We start from the raw sequence: 15,950 nt of genomic DNA on the forward strand, positions 1-15,950 counted from the left end.
AGCATCATGACAGAACCACATAGTCTGAGTTCTGGTCAGTCAAAATGCAGTCATATGTTCTCCATAAAAACTGGGAGGCTCTCAGGTGGCCTGTTTTGTTTCAATTGGCGTTATCTACTGGGAGAGTTGCATGCCAGAAACTAACTAGATTCATATTTGGTTCATCCTAACCTCTATTCTTGTCATTTCTTGTTGCATAATAAGTCACTCAAAAATTCAGTGGCATAAAACACTCACCATATTATTTTGCTCCATTTTCTGTATGTCAGGAATTCAAAGAGGGCATGAGAGAAGATGGCTTGTCTCTCTTTCCTGGTGTCTTGGGCTTCAACTGCCAAATAAGTGCCTGGGGGTAATGCAAACACATTGGGTGCTGGAATCATCTGGATGCTTCTCCAACATGTCTGGAACTTGAGCTCAGTTAGGACTACTCATCTTTTGCCTATAAGAGCCTCACCATGTAGCTTGGGCTTCCTCACAGCATGGCAGCCCCAGCATAGGTAGACATGGCTGCAAGAACAGATGTCCCAAAGAACAAGGAGGAAGCTTAATTGCCTTATTATACTTCACCTCTGAAGTTCTGTGTGGTCACTTCTTTATTTGTCAAAACAGTCACAAACCTACCCGAATTCAAAGGCAGAAAACATAGACCATAGGTCTCATTGGGAGGAGTGTCAAATTATTTTTAATTTTTTATCTTCTCAGGGGAATCTTAATCTTATTTGGTACCATTGATGAATTTAACATTCTGGTGAATGTTAATGGACCCTTCTAAGTGTAGTGATAAATGCATAAAATAAAATATATAGGATAAAAGAGGAGGTAATTTCCAACAAAATATTTTTATCAAATATTAAAAAAGATGTGTGGTAAAATGACATATTTCTATAAGCACAATTTAAATACTAGTATAAATAATATTGTGACTATTTGCAACAATGGAACATAATTTGAAAATATCTGTGATTTCTCCTCATGGCTCACAGTTCTGCTTGTACTGCAATGATTTGTGACCTGCATTTGTAACTGAAAAGATTACTACATTTTACATAGAGGTTTAAATTAAAGGCATAATATTGTTTCTCATCCAAGTTTGAGGAGATTGACAGAACCTCAGTTAAGATCTTTCAGTTGATAGCCTCCTAAATAATATAACTATGAAGACTGGCAGATGATGGATGGCATCTTGCATTTGTCATATACTTAGGACCACAAGAGTCTTAAAAATACAGACGTATATTTTTAGTTCAATTTTGGACATCGTATGTGGTTTCACCTGCCTGAAAGTCACGATATGCAGTAATTTTACTAAGAGTCCATTTTAAGTCCTTCCAACTGGTGTATTTACATTCATGAGTATCTATATTATTTGTCTTATAATAAATGAAGCAATGGTAGCAAAATGATTGAATAATAAGACTAACTGGATACACCATCTACTAGTTTTACCTTCTCTCAGAATACAGTCTCTCTGCTTATCTTTATGGATTTATGGTTTTCAGATCTTATGTAGGTTCACCAACCAAAGGCAGTGTTCTTTTTTCGGTACTCAAATTGTCTCAGTTTTGGTCGATGGCTTCTATAGTCTCTTGACATGACCCATTGATCTTTGAAAATGTCCTTGCTTTCTGGCACATAAAGATCTTCCAGGCTCATCTTGTTCCTTTCTGCACCACCACAGAATCAGACTTTTCCCCAAATGAACTTTGTCTTCCTTCAGTGAAAAAAAAAAAAAAATCATATGGGTAACAGCAATTTGAACCCCACACTATGGAACATTGTTTCTGGACCATTTCAGTGAACAAAGCAAGAAAAGATATATTTGTGTCTGAACTGTGCCAGTTAACAAAACTATTTTCATTCCTATCTTCTAATTTATTTAAATTCCTGATTCTATAACTGTGCTTTCTTTATCAATCTTGATACCTATGAAATTATACATAATTAATTCATTTGCTTTACTAACAACACAATAATAGTTCCAAGAAAATTATTTGGTCTCAGTAGGAATGATAAAACTACAGAATACTGTTCAGTTTTTCTCTATAATTCCTTTTTGTTGTTTTTAACTGCATTTCATTAAGGATTTTTCATCCAGTGAATTTCTTCCAGAGTCACTCATTCACCCTTCCTCTGAATAACTTGGTAAGCACAGATGTGTTTGAGAATTTGGCTTCATTGTGTTGGCTTGGTTTTAGGGTGTTAGCATATTAATAGCTAATAGTTATCCGTGGTTGGAACTTTCAGTTACTAGGAAAGAGAAGGGTCTACTCTCTTTTTTGATGAAGAAAGAGCTCAAATAACTATCTCCAATTTCAAAATAAAAGTTTCATATCACTATCCCTGATACACATGATTTCTGACCAAGCTAAACCAATTCTCTCTCCCACTATTCAATTTCTTGTAGTATTAGAATCACAAATTTTCAAATATTCAGGTTTAAAACTATGTTATCTATGTGAAACCATATCCTGATCTTTATTTATTTTTTTAACTTGCTCACTTTTCTGAACCATATATTATTATTTTACTGAGGTTTGCATTATATAAATCCACATTTTCACAGTGTCACCTTATCCCAATATCAGTCAAAATTTTTCATTTTCCTACAGGGAATTAAAAAGAAGATTCCATATAGTTAACAAAAAAAAAAGTATGTATAAATTCTAATATAGGCTTTGGATGTTTTGTTTGAAATTCTCTTTGACTTATTAGTAAAATTTGGTTTTACCTCATATGATATTATTAGTATCCTTGCTTTAATTATAGAGAAACCTAATGTAGAACTCTCCCAGAGGCTTTTGAATGTAACATTGATGATATAGAAGTCCAAGCTTCCCAAAGCCAATTAAGAATGTTATAAAATAAAGTTATAACCAATGTATAACCCAATAGAATCCAATTAAGTGTTAAAATCAATACCTAGAAAATGAGATTTTATTATATTTTATAAGCATTTCCAGAACAAGAAGAAACTTTTTCTATAGAAATGTTATTTTGTATAGAGGGTATGTGATGGAAAAAGGAGTTTCCTACTCAAATGAGTTTTTAAAATGCTAGGTACAAACAAAGTTGGCATCTATTGCAGTATGTTCTAAATGTAGGAAAAAGCTTAGAGATTCACAAACGTTAAGGTTATGATCAACCCCCTCCCCTCGTTGTTACCACCCTACTTATTTTCCTATAGCATATTATGAACTAGTATTCCTGAGAAATGCTAGTCTAGATTCAAATAAGGAGGATTTTGATATTTGGAATGTTGTCTTCCAAGCATTCAAAGAAACTATAAAAATTAAATGTACAGTGTGAAAACTAATCAATTTAGCAGTGTGTTATTATTATTATGCCTATTTCTTTACTCATTATTGCTCCTTTGTTGACCATCAAGATGCCCAAAAGGAAAAATAAATAAGATCATTGAGAGAAGTGTGTGTATAGAATGAGATGATTTTTAATTACGATGGTCATTTTTCTAGGGTTTTGGATAGTTTTGGCAGTCCATCAAGTAGTGATTATGTTTTAAATTATTGTTTTTCTTTGAGGAATCCACCCTTATGACTCAAAACGAAATTCTCTAAGGACAGAACAGTATGCACTCATTTCAACCTATACTTTTTCAGCTCTTCATAAATCTTCCCATAATCCAATCCCTTTGGGAGATTATGGCTCCAGACTCCTGGACAAAGCAAAGTAGTGTATCTCTCAATAATTAAATCCTCATTCAGCTTAGAAAGACAAAATAGATTTGAGGTTTTTGTTATCCTCTGATGAATTAAATTATCCGATTGAATATATCAAATAATTATTCAACTCCTCTTCTCACATATATGCTCTGGACTGCAGAAAAGTTCTAGGAATAATTCAAGACATAGTTTTACCCTTGTCATGTATCTACTACCAATCCATACTGAGCGTCACTCTGCTTTCCCATCTCTCCTACTCTTTTAACCCTTAACTTATGTAACCTTTTATAACTTAGTTTTGGTGTAAAATACACACAAACCTATGAAAGTTAAGTGGTAGAATGGAAGGAGATGACGTTTAGCAAATAGACGACATTCAGATTTTCCTTTGAGAAAATTAACTCTTCTAAGCCTTAGTTTCTTCATTTCTGAAATGAAGATAAACTGAGACAGCCAGAGTATTTTTGGCCGTAAGTAATAGGATATTGTTACTTAGTGACTTAAATGTTAAGGGATTTATTATCAATCTCAACAAGAAGTCCAGAAGCAGAGTGGTTGAGGGTTGATTAAATCAAAGATTCACTGTGTCATCAGACACCCAGATGCTTTCTGTCTCTTTGCTCCCCTTATGGCTGCAAGTCCCTGTCTTGTGGCCCTTTATACAAGTGAGGTGCCCCCCTACCCTGTAGCCTTTCCTTTATGCTCTATTAGATACAGCCCAAAGCTACACCACACAGCAATCCCTACATTAATCACTAATGTAGAACTCCAGTTCATGATCAGGAAGAATTAAGATTTACCCTAGGACGGAGGACGGGATCCTAAAGCTTATCAGAACCTTAATTAAATAGAATCTAAATAGAATTCTACTGGTGAAGAGAAAGAGAAAGAAAGGGAAACCAGAAGTGCAAGGTTGGGGTGAGAATTCAAATTCCCTGGTACATGAGAACATCTCCATTATGTGTACTTGCCTACCTACCTATATGGGTAGTCACCTTATGGCCATTCAATCCATGTTGAAGACAGTTTCATGGTCTCCCTGAGCTGGCAGGTACTATGGGAGAGACATCAGATCAAACTCATGCCCCTAGAAATGGTCAAGATGAATAACACATCCTATATATTTTGGGTAGTTTCCTTAACTGTAACTGTGGGATGAGGTGACCTGAATGGCTGACACAGCACTGAAAGCAAAAGGAGAAATAGTTCTTATCTCCATTTATTGAAGGAGATACTGTTTATTGAAGAAGACCACAGAATTAACAAATGTGTCACATTCTGGAAACTTTTTGCATGGAGGTTGAAAAGAAGACAATACATAATGATAACTATAAATATAGACAATACCTCAGAAGCCTGTATTAATAGAGGGGTTGTTATTTTCAGTTTTCTGGTGTCTTCCATCCATGGATGCCTTGGATAATCTTAGACAAAGCACATTGAATGTAGCCAGCTCACCAAAGTGAATGCAGTCAAGTGAGAAGTTGCAGAGCTATGACTTGGGGCAGTATTATGAATTAGTCTGAGATGGAGCTTTGGCTCCCAAGTTCAATCATGGACTTGGAATGTTCTCCAGAGGGTATTCACAGCCAGAGAGCAGTGATGTCAGATACTAGTTTCAGAAATAACAAGGGTTGAGGGACTCATGACATATCATTAATCCCATCCCCAGACAATTCCCTGGCCCCAAAACTATATATATTGGATGTAATAAAATGAAAATATAATGGGTGGGTGGGATATAATCAAGAAGGGTTAGGAATCTTAGGCGAGAAAAATAAACTAGGTTTGAGGATTTAGGCAGAAAAGGACGAAAAATTGGAGAATATGAATACATATTTGGAAAAAAATCTCCGTAAATGAAGGAAAACACAGAGGAAACCTAACATGTATGCCAAGGAATAGGACAGTTATGGGTAAATGTGAGTTTTCTTAAAATATGCTTTTTTGGGGGAGGCTTCCATTTCTAATAAAGACTATTCACTTTAAGATTGAACAACAGTTGATTTTGGAAGGCTTCTTTGGGGCTCAGGTGTTGGACAATAAACACAACATAGACTCACTCTCTCTCTCTCTCTCATGTTCCATTCTTTAGTTGTTGTTTTTTTTTCCCTTCATATTCCTTTTCATCTCACAACCCCAACCCCATGACTTACCATGTCTTTAAAAACATTAATTGATCAACATTCAAAAAGTACATCAAATTCCTCTTATTCTTGAATGATTTAAAAAAAAATTGCATGCAAATCCAAAGAAATGTTTCTAGAAATTTTTTGAATCTTTTTTGACTGAAAACTCTAGTGTGAATTAGGTATTTATCGACTTCAATCTACCATTAAACCTTATCTAGCTTATAAACCCATGGCAACTTCCCTACTGAAGTTAGAAACACTCAACAACCCATTAATGAAATAGACTCAGAAATCATAATGGTATTGGATAGTCAGTAATCCATTGGATAGTCAATATTCTAGATAGTACACAAGATAATCTGCTCTGCTCTTTAATAACGTACAATTTTCTGCAGGAACTAACATTTTTAATGAGTTAAGCGAATATTCTTTGAATCCTTCACTCCCTTAATCCTTCCCTTAAGCTTAAAAAATCATGCAAATGACAACCTTTTCTCCTCATGCTCACTGTCCCCTTCCCCTTTTCTACTGCAGCAGAGACCTTTATTACAACAAACTTTGAGGCAATTATAAATGGCAAATTGATTATCTAGCATCAGGAACTTTCTAGATTACTTTGTCAGCATTTCTTCTTTTGCAAACACATTTGTGTGTTTAAAATGCCCTATTTTTTCAGCAGAGAAAAGTGATTATGAAAACCTACTTAATCAGCCTTTCATGCATTTACTAGGGCTCCATAGAACTCAAGAATGTCATCCTTTTGTTATGCTGATGTTTGGGTGTTGTGACATGCATATAAAATTAAAATTAAGCCAACAGGCTTAATCCCATTTTCTTTGTCCTATATGTCTCCACCAGGCAGAGCTTGTTGATTCCAGTCATTTTGACAGTTTTCTTCAGTTTGTCATTTTTTAACTATTTAAAAAATGATGGAGATTTATAGAGTGGACATGAGAGAAACTCTTTAATGTGGAAAACCAAAAACTTATATTTGTGTGTTGATGGTGGGCTTTTCTTGAAAGTTATTTATTATTAATCTTTAAAAAACTAACTTATCAAGAAATTAGTACCTTCCAATAACTACTTAAATGAAATACAAATTGTTTGGCTTCCATTCTTTTCCTCACACTTTACAAGTGCCTTGATTATTACAATTCTTATCACTTTACTGGAGGATTTCAGTTCTGTTCACAAAGGTTTTAAATTTTGAGAAAGTGTATCAATTTTTTTTTTCCTCTGTTGCTTGCTTTTGGTGTCATATGTACAAAACCACTGTCTAATTCAGGTCACCAATATTTATCCCTATCTTTTCTTCTAAGAGTTTTATAGTTTTATGTCTTATATTGTAAGAGCCCATATAGCCAGAGCAATTCCATCTGGTTAAGCAGTGATTTTGTTGTCTATACAGTAAAATTTAAACTTTCCTTGCTCCCTTCCCCCCAGGGAACTTCCTTAAAAACAAGTCCCGGAAACCAGTCCCAGGTAACAAAGCCCAAATACAAGGGTGGGTCAGGCCAGGTGGAGGTATCCAATCAGTGGGGGTGCATACTGTCTCCCTAGCTACCAAGGACTGTGGGCCCCGCCCTTTGGGTGCCCTTTGGGTGCCAATTCTGACCAAGGTGATAGGCTAGTTCAAATATCTGCTATAGGGTAAATTGTAATTCAATTGGTCACTTATGTGTGACCTAGCATGACTGTGCAGCTTTCTCTGTGTGTTACAATCTCATTGGCCACCTGTGTGTGGCCAGGCCCAATCACATGGCCTCTGCCCTTAAAAGCTAGTCTGTAAGGCAGAGAAGGCTGCCCTCTCTGTAAGAGGCATGGCCCCGAATGGTGTGTTTGATTCTCGATGCTTGGCGCGAAATAAAGCTTTGCTTGACCTTCACTTTGTATCAGTCTCACTCCTTTGATTACGGACCCAACAATATTTAGGAGCTTAATCAATTTTGAGTTAACATTTCTTTTTTGTTTATGATGTGAGATGGGGATCCAACTTCATTATTTTGCATGTGGCTATCGAGTGGTCCTTGCACTATTTGTTGAAAATAATATGTTCTGCAATGAATTGTCTTGGCACCTTTGTTGTAAGTCAATTGGCTATAAATGTGAAGGTTTATTTCTGTACCCTCAGTTCTATTCCATTGATTTATATGTCCTTATGCCAGTAACACACTGTTTTATAGTTTTGTAGTTAAGTTTTGATATTGGGAAATGTACATCCTCCAACTTTATTCTTATTTTTCAAGATTGTTTTGGCCCTTGGAGTCCTTTACATTTCCGTAGGAATTTTAGGATCAGCTTGTTAATTTATGTAAAAAATCCATCTAGGAGTTCTATAGGAATTTAACTTGTAAATAAATTTGGGCAGCAGTACATCTTAGCAATGTTAAGTCTTATGTTCCATGAACATGGGTTGTCTTTCCACTTATTTAGGTCTCCTTTAATTTTTTTGGCACTGCTTTATAATTATTAAAGAATATGTTTTATAGTTTTTTCGTTACATTTAAGTTTATTCCTAAAAATGTATTCCACTTTTGAAAAGAAAATTTTCAACTCTTCTAAGCATTTGTTCCTTGGACAAACATGGCATAAGTGTTGATTTAAAACAGAATAACCTTAAAGATCCAGATTAAAAGACTGAGTTTTGAGTTTTAACCTTAGATCTTCCACTTATCAGCTTTGGAAACTTGGGCCCACGAACTGCTCTCTGCCATTTTCATTCTCTGAAAATATATATTTAAATAATAAAGGTAGTTATACAAGAGAGGTTTTTATGAAGATTAAGTGTAGTAATACATGTAAAGTCAGAACTATAATTGGCACATGGTAAGCAGTTAGGAAACATGAGCTCTTGTTACTGTTACAATGTTCTTTTCCTTCTATTCTCTCTTCCCTGAAACTGCTGCTAGGGAGCCACAATTACCTGTGGGATTATGCCGCTAACGTCTGGTATGTTGAGCCAGAAGGTTGAGAACAACTACACAAGCTCTTCAGCTCTTTGTTTTCCCATTGTTAGAAAGATTTTCTAGGAAGCCCTCCATGTCTTCCTTGCTTTGTAGGATTCTAAGGATCATTTTGTTGGTGCTTTTACAGCTGGCCAGTTGGCTGGAAACTCCTCTGTCGAGATGTATCGCCAAGTGCTTCTGTCTGGTTGTCGCTGTGTGGAGTTGGACTGCTGGAAGGGACGGACTGCTGAAGAGGAACCAGTCATCACCCACGGGTTCACCATGACAACCGAGATATCCTTCAAGGTAGAGTGAATAAATATTGCTGATAGAAGAAATTAGGGAGGGGCACCTTGGTGGCTCAGTGGGTTAAAGCCTCTGCCTTGAGCTCAGGTCGTGATCCCAGGATCCTGCAATCGAGCCCCGCATCAGGCTCTCTGCTCAGCGGGGAGACTGCTTCCCTTCCTCTCTCTCTGCCTGCCTCTCTGCCTACTTATGATCTCTGTCTGTCAAATAAATAAATAAAATCTTAAAAAGAAGAAGAAGAAGAAACTAGGGAGACCTGAACCCTTTTGGGTAAAGCTTCCTAAGGTAGAAAGTACCAATGGTTATAATTAAGTCCATAGGCTACTAATCATCTTTGCAGTTTTAGAAGCTAAAATTTAGTAGTGTATTAGTGGGTAGTTAGCATCATGTCATGGGGAATTGTGGCATCTCAGGAGAAGTGCCTTATAGAGGACTTAAAAGATTTGGGCTTATATTAGGTGATTTGGGTGAGGGTTCAAGAAAGTAAGGTTCAGCTATGGATTGGGTAGAACCAATAAGCAGAACTAATCCTGTGATTGGTTACCTTAATAAATCCTATCTAGGAGGTAAGATGAGAGCTGTAATTGATAAGGAACTTCAGCCATCCTTATTAGCCCGGAATGAATGTATGTTTGGTCATCTCCCCTCTCTTTCCACACAAGGCTCCATCCTATATCATAGAGGGCCTAACACTCATGCATATGGACGCAGAAGCCCAAATATCCAAGTTATGTTCACATCCCCTGAAAAGAGCCATCCCCAGGAGCTTGGAATAATTTGGGTGGGGGAATTCTGGGACTCTAGGGACCCAGAGAACAATCTGGGAAGAGGATATATGGGCTATAGAGGAAATGTGCTTTTTTACTGACTCAGGCTTCTCACCTCTTTGGAAGTGAACTAGAAAAGAAGGGCCAGAGGACAACCTCTAGAGCACAAATCCCGAGGCATGACCCCCATTACCTGTGTTAGCTGGGTCTCAGGACAGAACTGGCTCTGGGTCACTAACTCTTGCCCTAAGCAACCAAGAAAATAGTCCAACTGTGTGGATAGCTAAGGTAAGGTGGGGGGGAACAAAGCCATTGAAAATGGGGTGGTCAGAGTGCTGAGAGGATGTTGGAGGAATTATACATTAATGTCCCCAAGATTGGTGACAAATCTTTGGATGAAGAAGTGAGATACTTGCCTAAGTCTTTGCTGAATGAGGGGAAGCTCAGTAAATGGCACAAGAGAGGAAGTGGTAAAAGCTGGTTGGAATGCCTCATGAGAACTAGGCACTCAAAAGTAACATTGGGAGCAAAAAAAACCCACTTCCCAGTGTTTGGCCCCAAGGCACCTGGGATGTGAGAAAATAAACAGCATCACTTGAGAGAGCAGCAAAAGAGAAGCAGGATTGTCAGGGGACAACCAGATTTCACTTGAGATGAATGGATTTCCTGATCAAAGGTACTATATTTGACAGTAATAAAAATGCATTCAGAAGTGATACCATTAGCACCTTAAAATCTGTTCACTATGTTGTGTTTAGGGAATTTGACTTTTCATGATTTCTTAAACTTAGGCTACAGCCCAGTAATTAGAGACACATAGCACCCTTCACTAAATTTTACAATAAAGTTTAATATGAAGGTGATCTTCATCCCAATCAAATCTTTACATTTACATCTGCTCCTGAAAGGGAACACTCAAGTTCTTTTGGTTTTCTTTAATGGAAAAATCAATAGGTTTTTGTTTTATTTCCATAGTCCCCCATTCTCCCAGCTCTTGCCATTGTCCTTTGTCATCTCTCTAAAATATCAACCCCTGAACTCGATGGGCTCTTTAAGAAAAGGTAGGGCACTCCTGATGTGGAGTGTGTGCAATTTGGGCTCATCTGGCTGTTGATGTATGTAGATAATTCTGGGAAGGGAGACACCACATTGTGATGGAGCCATGACTGCTCTAATGACCTTGTGAATTGACCCAGTACCAGGAGGGCCCTCCCACCCCCTGCTCATGGTCCCCTTGGAGTCCATGGGGAGCAATTATGTATTCTTTTTTTTTTTTTTAAGATTTTATTTATCTATTTGAGAGAGAGAGAGAGAGAGAACAAGCAGAAGGAGAGAGAGAGAGACAGAGAGATAGAAGCAGACTCCCTACTGAGCAGGAAGCCTGACACAGGGCTCGATCTCAGGACCTGGAGATCATGACCTGAGCCACAGGCAACCATTTAACCTACTGAGCCACCAGGGAACCCCACAATTATATATTCTTGAAAATTAATAATCCTCAAAGTTCTTTGAGTTCTGGGGTAGGACGAAGGAGGGCGTTGGCTGGAGAGATAAATACCAAGCACATTCTAAGTCGTATTTCTTTTATGTAGAGCATGGGCTTCTTGATCTCAGCCACCAAGTCAGTTTAGAGGGACTCTTCCTGTGCCCTCGTCTATCAAGCAGTTCCTCAGTCACATCTCTGGTCTCAGAGTCACGGGCTGATTGGACTTCTCTTCCTGGGCTAGGGAAGCATAACTTCTCCACCACATCCACACATCTGGGGATAGATATAGATACTAGAAGACTAAATCTAGCCAAGAATACTGCTACCATTCTCTGCCTGACAGTGGTGGGGGTAGGGGGGCAAAGAGAGGAGGAAACTCCTCTCCCCGATGGTTGGCTTGCCCAGCCATGCCTCTTGCTAATGCGCATTTGCAGGATGGATTATTCTTGCAAATATGTGGGTAGGTGGTGGGGAGAGGGGAGGCTAGGATGGCTGTGGATAGTAAAAATGCCAACCTGGTTTGTGGACAAAGAGTAGGAGCTCTCTGCATCAAGGCTAGGACTGGGGTGAGGCTTAATGCGGCACCTCACTTGCAAAATTTGAGGAGGCGTTTGCCCTCCATGTCATGGACATGCAGAGTTAGCACCCAAGCTGGAGTGTCTCTTTACATTTTGCACTTAGACCGTTCCCTTGCCTCAACACAGCCCCAGCTTGCTCTTCATGGTCAATAGCACAAAGTCTGCTTGTCCAGAAACCACTGTGTATGTGACTTAGGAAGAAAGGGTAAGAGAAATGGGGGACAAGATCCTGTGTGATCCACCCCCCCCTTATCCCTTCCCCCTCACTCACTTGTCTGCAACTCAACTGGGCTCTGCTTTTCCTTTTTTAAATTTTTAAAAATATTTTATTCATTTATTTGGGAGACAGAGAAAGCATGAGCAGTGGGGAGGGGCAAAGGGAGAGGGAGAAGCAAACTCCCTGCAGAGCAGGGAGCCTGATGTGGGGCTCAATCATGAGCTCATGACCTAAGCCAAAGGCAGACCTTAACCGACTGAGCCACCCAAGTGCCCCAGGTCTGCTATTCCTTGACCATGCTAGGCAGGTCCTGTGTCATGGCCTTTGCACAGACTGTGAGGCTCTGTCTGGCAAGTTCTTCCCCCAGGTATCTGCGTGGCTCACCTCTTACCTCTTTGAAGCCTTTCTGAAATGCACCTTCTCAAAGAGGTCTACTACGACCACTCTGCTGAGTACTGTAACGAGCCATCACGCCCAGCCCCAAACTCCCAATACACTCTCCAGTAGCAGTTTGTTTTTTCTCTTTACCAAGTGGCATGTATCACCTCCTGTCACTGTGCTTCATTTAATTCATTACTATGTTTCTTGTTTTTGTCTGTCTCCTTCTCGTCTTCTACCATCATGTAAGCACCACAAAGATAGAGATCGTTGTTTTGTTCCCTGATCTGTCCCAAGCACTTTGGAAAAGAATCTGGCATATAGTAGGTGCTCAATAAATGTGTGTGTGTTTTTTAATGACTCTTCCCATTCCCAACCAAATAGACAAATTACAGCATAGCTTTTAATTTTAGTCTTTCTTGTCTCTGTCCATCAGATAAATGAATTTTTTTTCCTCCTTTTTAACGTATCAAAGTCCACGTATGATATACTGGTGGGCAGTGAAAAGATTCTCCAAACGTTTGCCAGTTTAGGCTATCCCGTATATTTGGACCTGACTTTCGTGGTGCAATTAGGCTGTATTCTGTAGCCACAGCACATACTGCAAGAACAAAATAAACTGATTGCAAAAGTTCATCATTTTTATGTCACGCCATTTATCTGTTCTCCATCCATGTAATCTGAAAAGCTTCTGTGCGACATATCTCCAAAAGTGAAAGTTCCTATGGGCATTTACTGCCTGTTTATTCTACAGGCCAAAATAAAAGGTTATGTTCTGAGAAAGGGGACATGCTGTAACTCAGCATCTTTATGGAGGACTTTTTATTTTCCACTCTGGATTTATTTATTATTTATCTCATATATCTGCTGTTCTGTTTTCTTGCCTCACTGCCTTACCCTTTCTGATGGTTACAAAATAGTCATTCGCCACTTGGTCTTCATTCTTTCTGCTCCTACTCCGTCTCCTTCCTCCCCCACACTGAACACCACCAACCCCGCCCCACTCCATCCCCAAACTGCTCCTTTTTCTCCCCTCGGGCAGCTCCTTTGTTACCAGCAATTGTATAAGATGGATAAGTGGGCAATGTGATAAAAATCGATGATGAAAATATATTAAATTTGAGTATGTGGTTAAATCGAGCATTTCTGAAAATAAAGCTCTGAGAAAAATGATAATTTAGGATGCAATTTAACAGCTACATAGACGGTCCCATAAAATGGATATCCAGATACATCCTGCTATCATCCACAAGGGCTAAAGAATTTCAAGGGCATTTTTTTCCCACTGGAGGTTAGTAATTGAGCCATATGGTTTATAGATTATTGAATCCAGTGTTACAAGTTCCTGAAAAACAGTTCTGGCTTAATAAGGAGCAATTGAGCAGTCAGGTACTTTTAATCTACTGTCTGCTAATGATAGCTCGGATGTTAAGAACCAAACTTAAAGCTTATAACAGGTTTTCTCATCCTCAATGATCATGCACACCATACAAAACATTCCTACGCCATTTAAAAATGAAAGTTCTACAGAAGAACTGAATTTTTCAGGTTGCTCCCGACTACAGTTATTAGAAGAACTCTAGTAAGTGCTTTCTTTGGCTTTGAAGTTTCAAAAAGCTTTCCTACACCAGTGGCTGAAGTTATGGTGATGTGGGAAAGATGGACAGTGGGAGGGGGAGAGGATGGGAGGAAAAGAAAAAAGAGACTATAAAAGTTAAGAATGCATTTCTGGAGCTAAGGCCAAGGTTTTGATACCAGCTCTCCCGGGGACTGGCTGCAAGAGCCTGGAGAAGCTCCCTTACCAGACCTCGCCTCTTTCATCTGAGGACAATGGAAATGATAATAGTGCTTACCTTCTAGGGTTGTTGTAAGCATTCAGACACCCTACTTAACACCCAGACGTTGCTTAGAACAAGATTTGGCATGCAATGAGTGCTCTGTATAAGTTAGCTATTGATACTATATTGAAATTTTTAGAACCACCCTTTAGCTTTGTTTCTGTAAATGTAATGATTGTGGTATTCTATATGCAAAGAGTATTTATGAAGTCAGGACGGTGCAGAAGGATTTGAATTAAGTCAATTTCAAGGCTGCCTTGGTAGAGACTGTAGATGCCCTCCACACACAAAACCTTATATCCACTTCTAGGAAGAAACTCAAAGCCCAAACTAAACACAGCCCAGCCTTGGTTAGAGGCCCAGTGGGAGCTGAGAAGGGTGTCCTAAGTCAAGTGCAGAAGACCAGAAGGCCAGAGGCAGGAAGAGGGGAGAAGTGGGAGTCACAGCCAGGAAGGTCCAGGGATCCCAGAGTACAGCTGCTGTTCAGGCTGTACCAACATCCCAGCTGTGGGAAGAGAGAACCAGAGGCAGGGAGATAGGAAGATGGAGGAAGGCACAAACTCCCTACAAACCTGAGAGCAGTCCCAGAAAAACACTCATATTTCATTTGCCAGAGCTTAAGAGAGAAAGCCCTTTGACTAGAAGCAGAACACCCACTTTCTAAGGGAGAGGGGGTACGTTTCTCACTTACTTTCAGGCCTGACTGTCATTGGCCCAAATGCTCACGGGGCAGGTCTATAGTCAACCTTCACTAATAAAGGCAGTTGTAGGAATTCTCAAATAGCCACAGACAACAATCATCAGAAAAGTTATCAATGACTAATAACACTTTTATATGCTATTCTGTTTGAGAGGTGTTGTTTTTTTTTTTTCTTTAGGGGAGCCTGGGTGGATCAGTCAGTTGGGTGTCTGCCTTCCTCTTGGGTCATTATCCTGGGGTCCTGGGATCAAGCCCTGCATTGAGCTCCTTACTTAGTCAGGAGCCTGCTTCTTCCTCTCCCTCTGCCTACTGCTCCCCCTACTTGTGCTCTCTATCTCTCAAATGAATGAATAAAATCTTTTTTAAAATTTTTGTTTTAATTAAAAAATGATTTTTCTTTAATGCAACACTCAAACTTGATTGGAAATTCTGGCCATGAAATTGTTAAAGTTAACTGGGCTATTGAGTATGGAATCAATATTCAAACTTCTCTGATACAAAATAACATTTGCCTGTGGTTACAGTCGGTTTTAAGCTTTGCTTAAGCCACTGATCAGGCTAGCCCAGGGTTTGACCTTCCACACACCACATTTAGCCCATCACCTGTTTCTTTGCATGCACAAAGGCAAAGTCGAATAATTGCCCTAAAAAACCATACAGCCTAAAGCCTAAAATACTTACTCTGGCCATTTGTGGAATGTGTGCTGACCTCTGAAGTGTTCAATAGAAAACTGAATTGGGATACAACTGGATAAATGATGTTTCTCTTCTGTTAAGAATGTTCATTCATTTACTTAAAAATATTTGGTGAGAATCTGGGCACCTGGGTGGCTCACTCAGTTAGCATCTGTCTTAGGCTCAGGTCATGATCCCAGCACCCTGGGATCCAGCCCTGCATCTGGCTCTTAGCTTAGTGGGGA

The 15,950-nt window shown here is 39.0% G+C and overlaps 1 protein-coding gene across 2 annotated transcripts in view; it reads left to right on the top strand.

Moving 5' to 3' along the window:
- Window positions 1-15,950, top strand: part of PLCB1 (phospholipase C beta 1) — a 673,983-nt gene that overhangs the window by 495,622 nt on the left and 162,411 nt on the right. For both annotated transcript variants that reach the window (XM_032859164.1, XM_032859165.1), the window contains exon 11: window positions 8,909-9,066. In XM_032859164.1, coding sequence (XP_032715055.1) covers window positions 8,909-9,066 — 158 coding nt within the window. The remainder of the gene's footprint in view (window positions 1-8,908; window positions 9,067-15,950) is intronic.

Source organism: Lontra canadensis, unplaced genomic scaffold (genome assembly GCF_010015895.1).
Source record: "Lontra canadensis isolate GAN:19392208 unplaced genomic scaffold, GSC_riverotter_1.0 scaffold16, whole genome shotgun sequence".
In the NCBI taxonomy this organism is placed as follows: Eukaryota; Metazoa; Chordata; class Mammalia; order Carnivora; family Mustelidae; genus Lontra; species Lontra canadensis.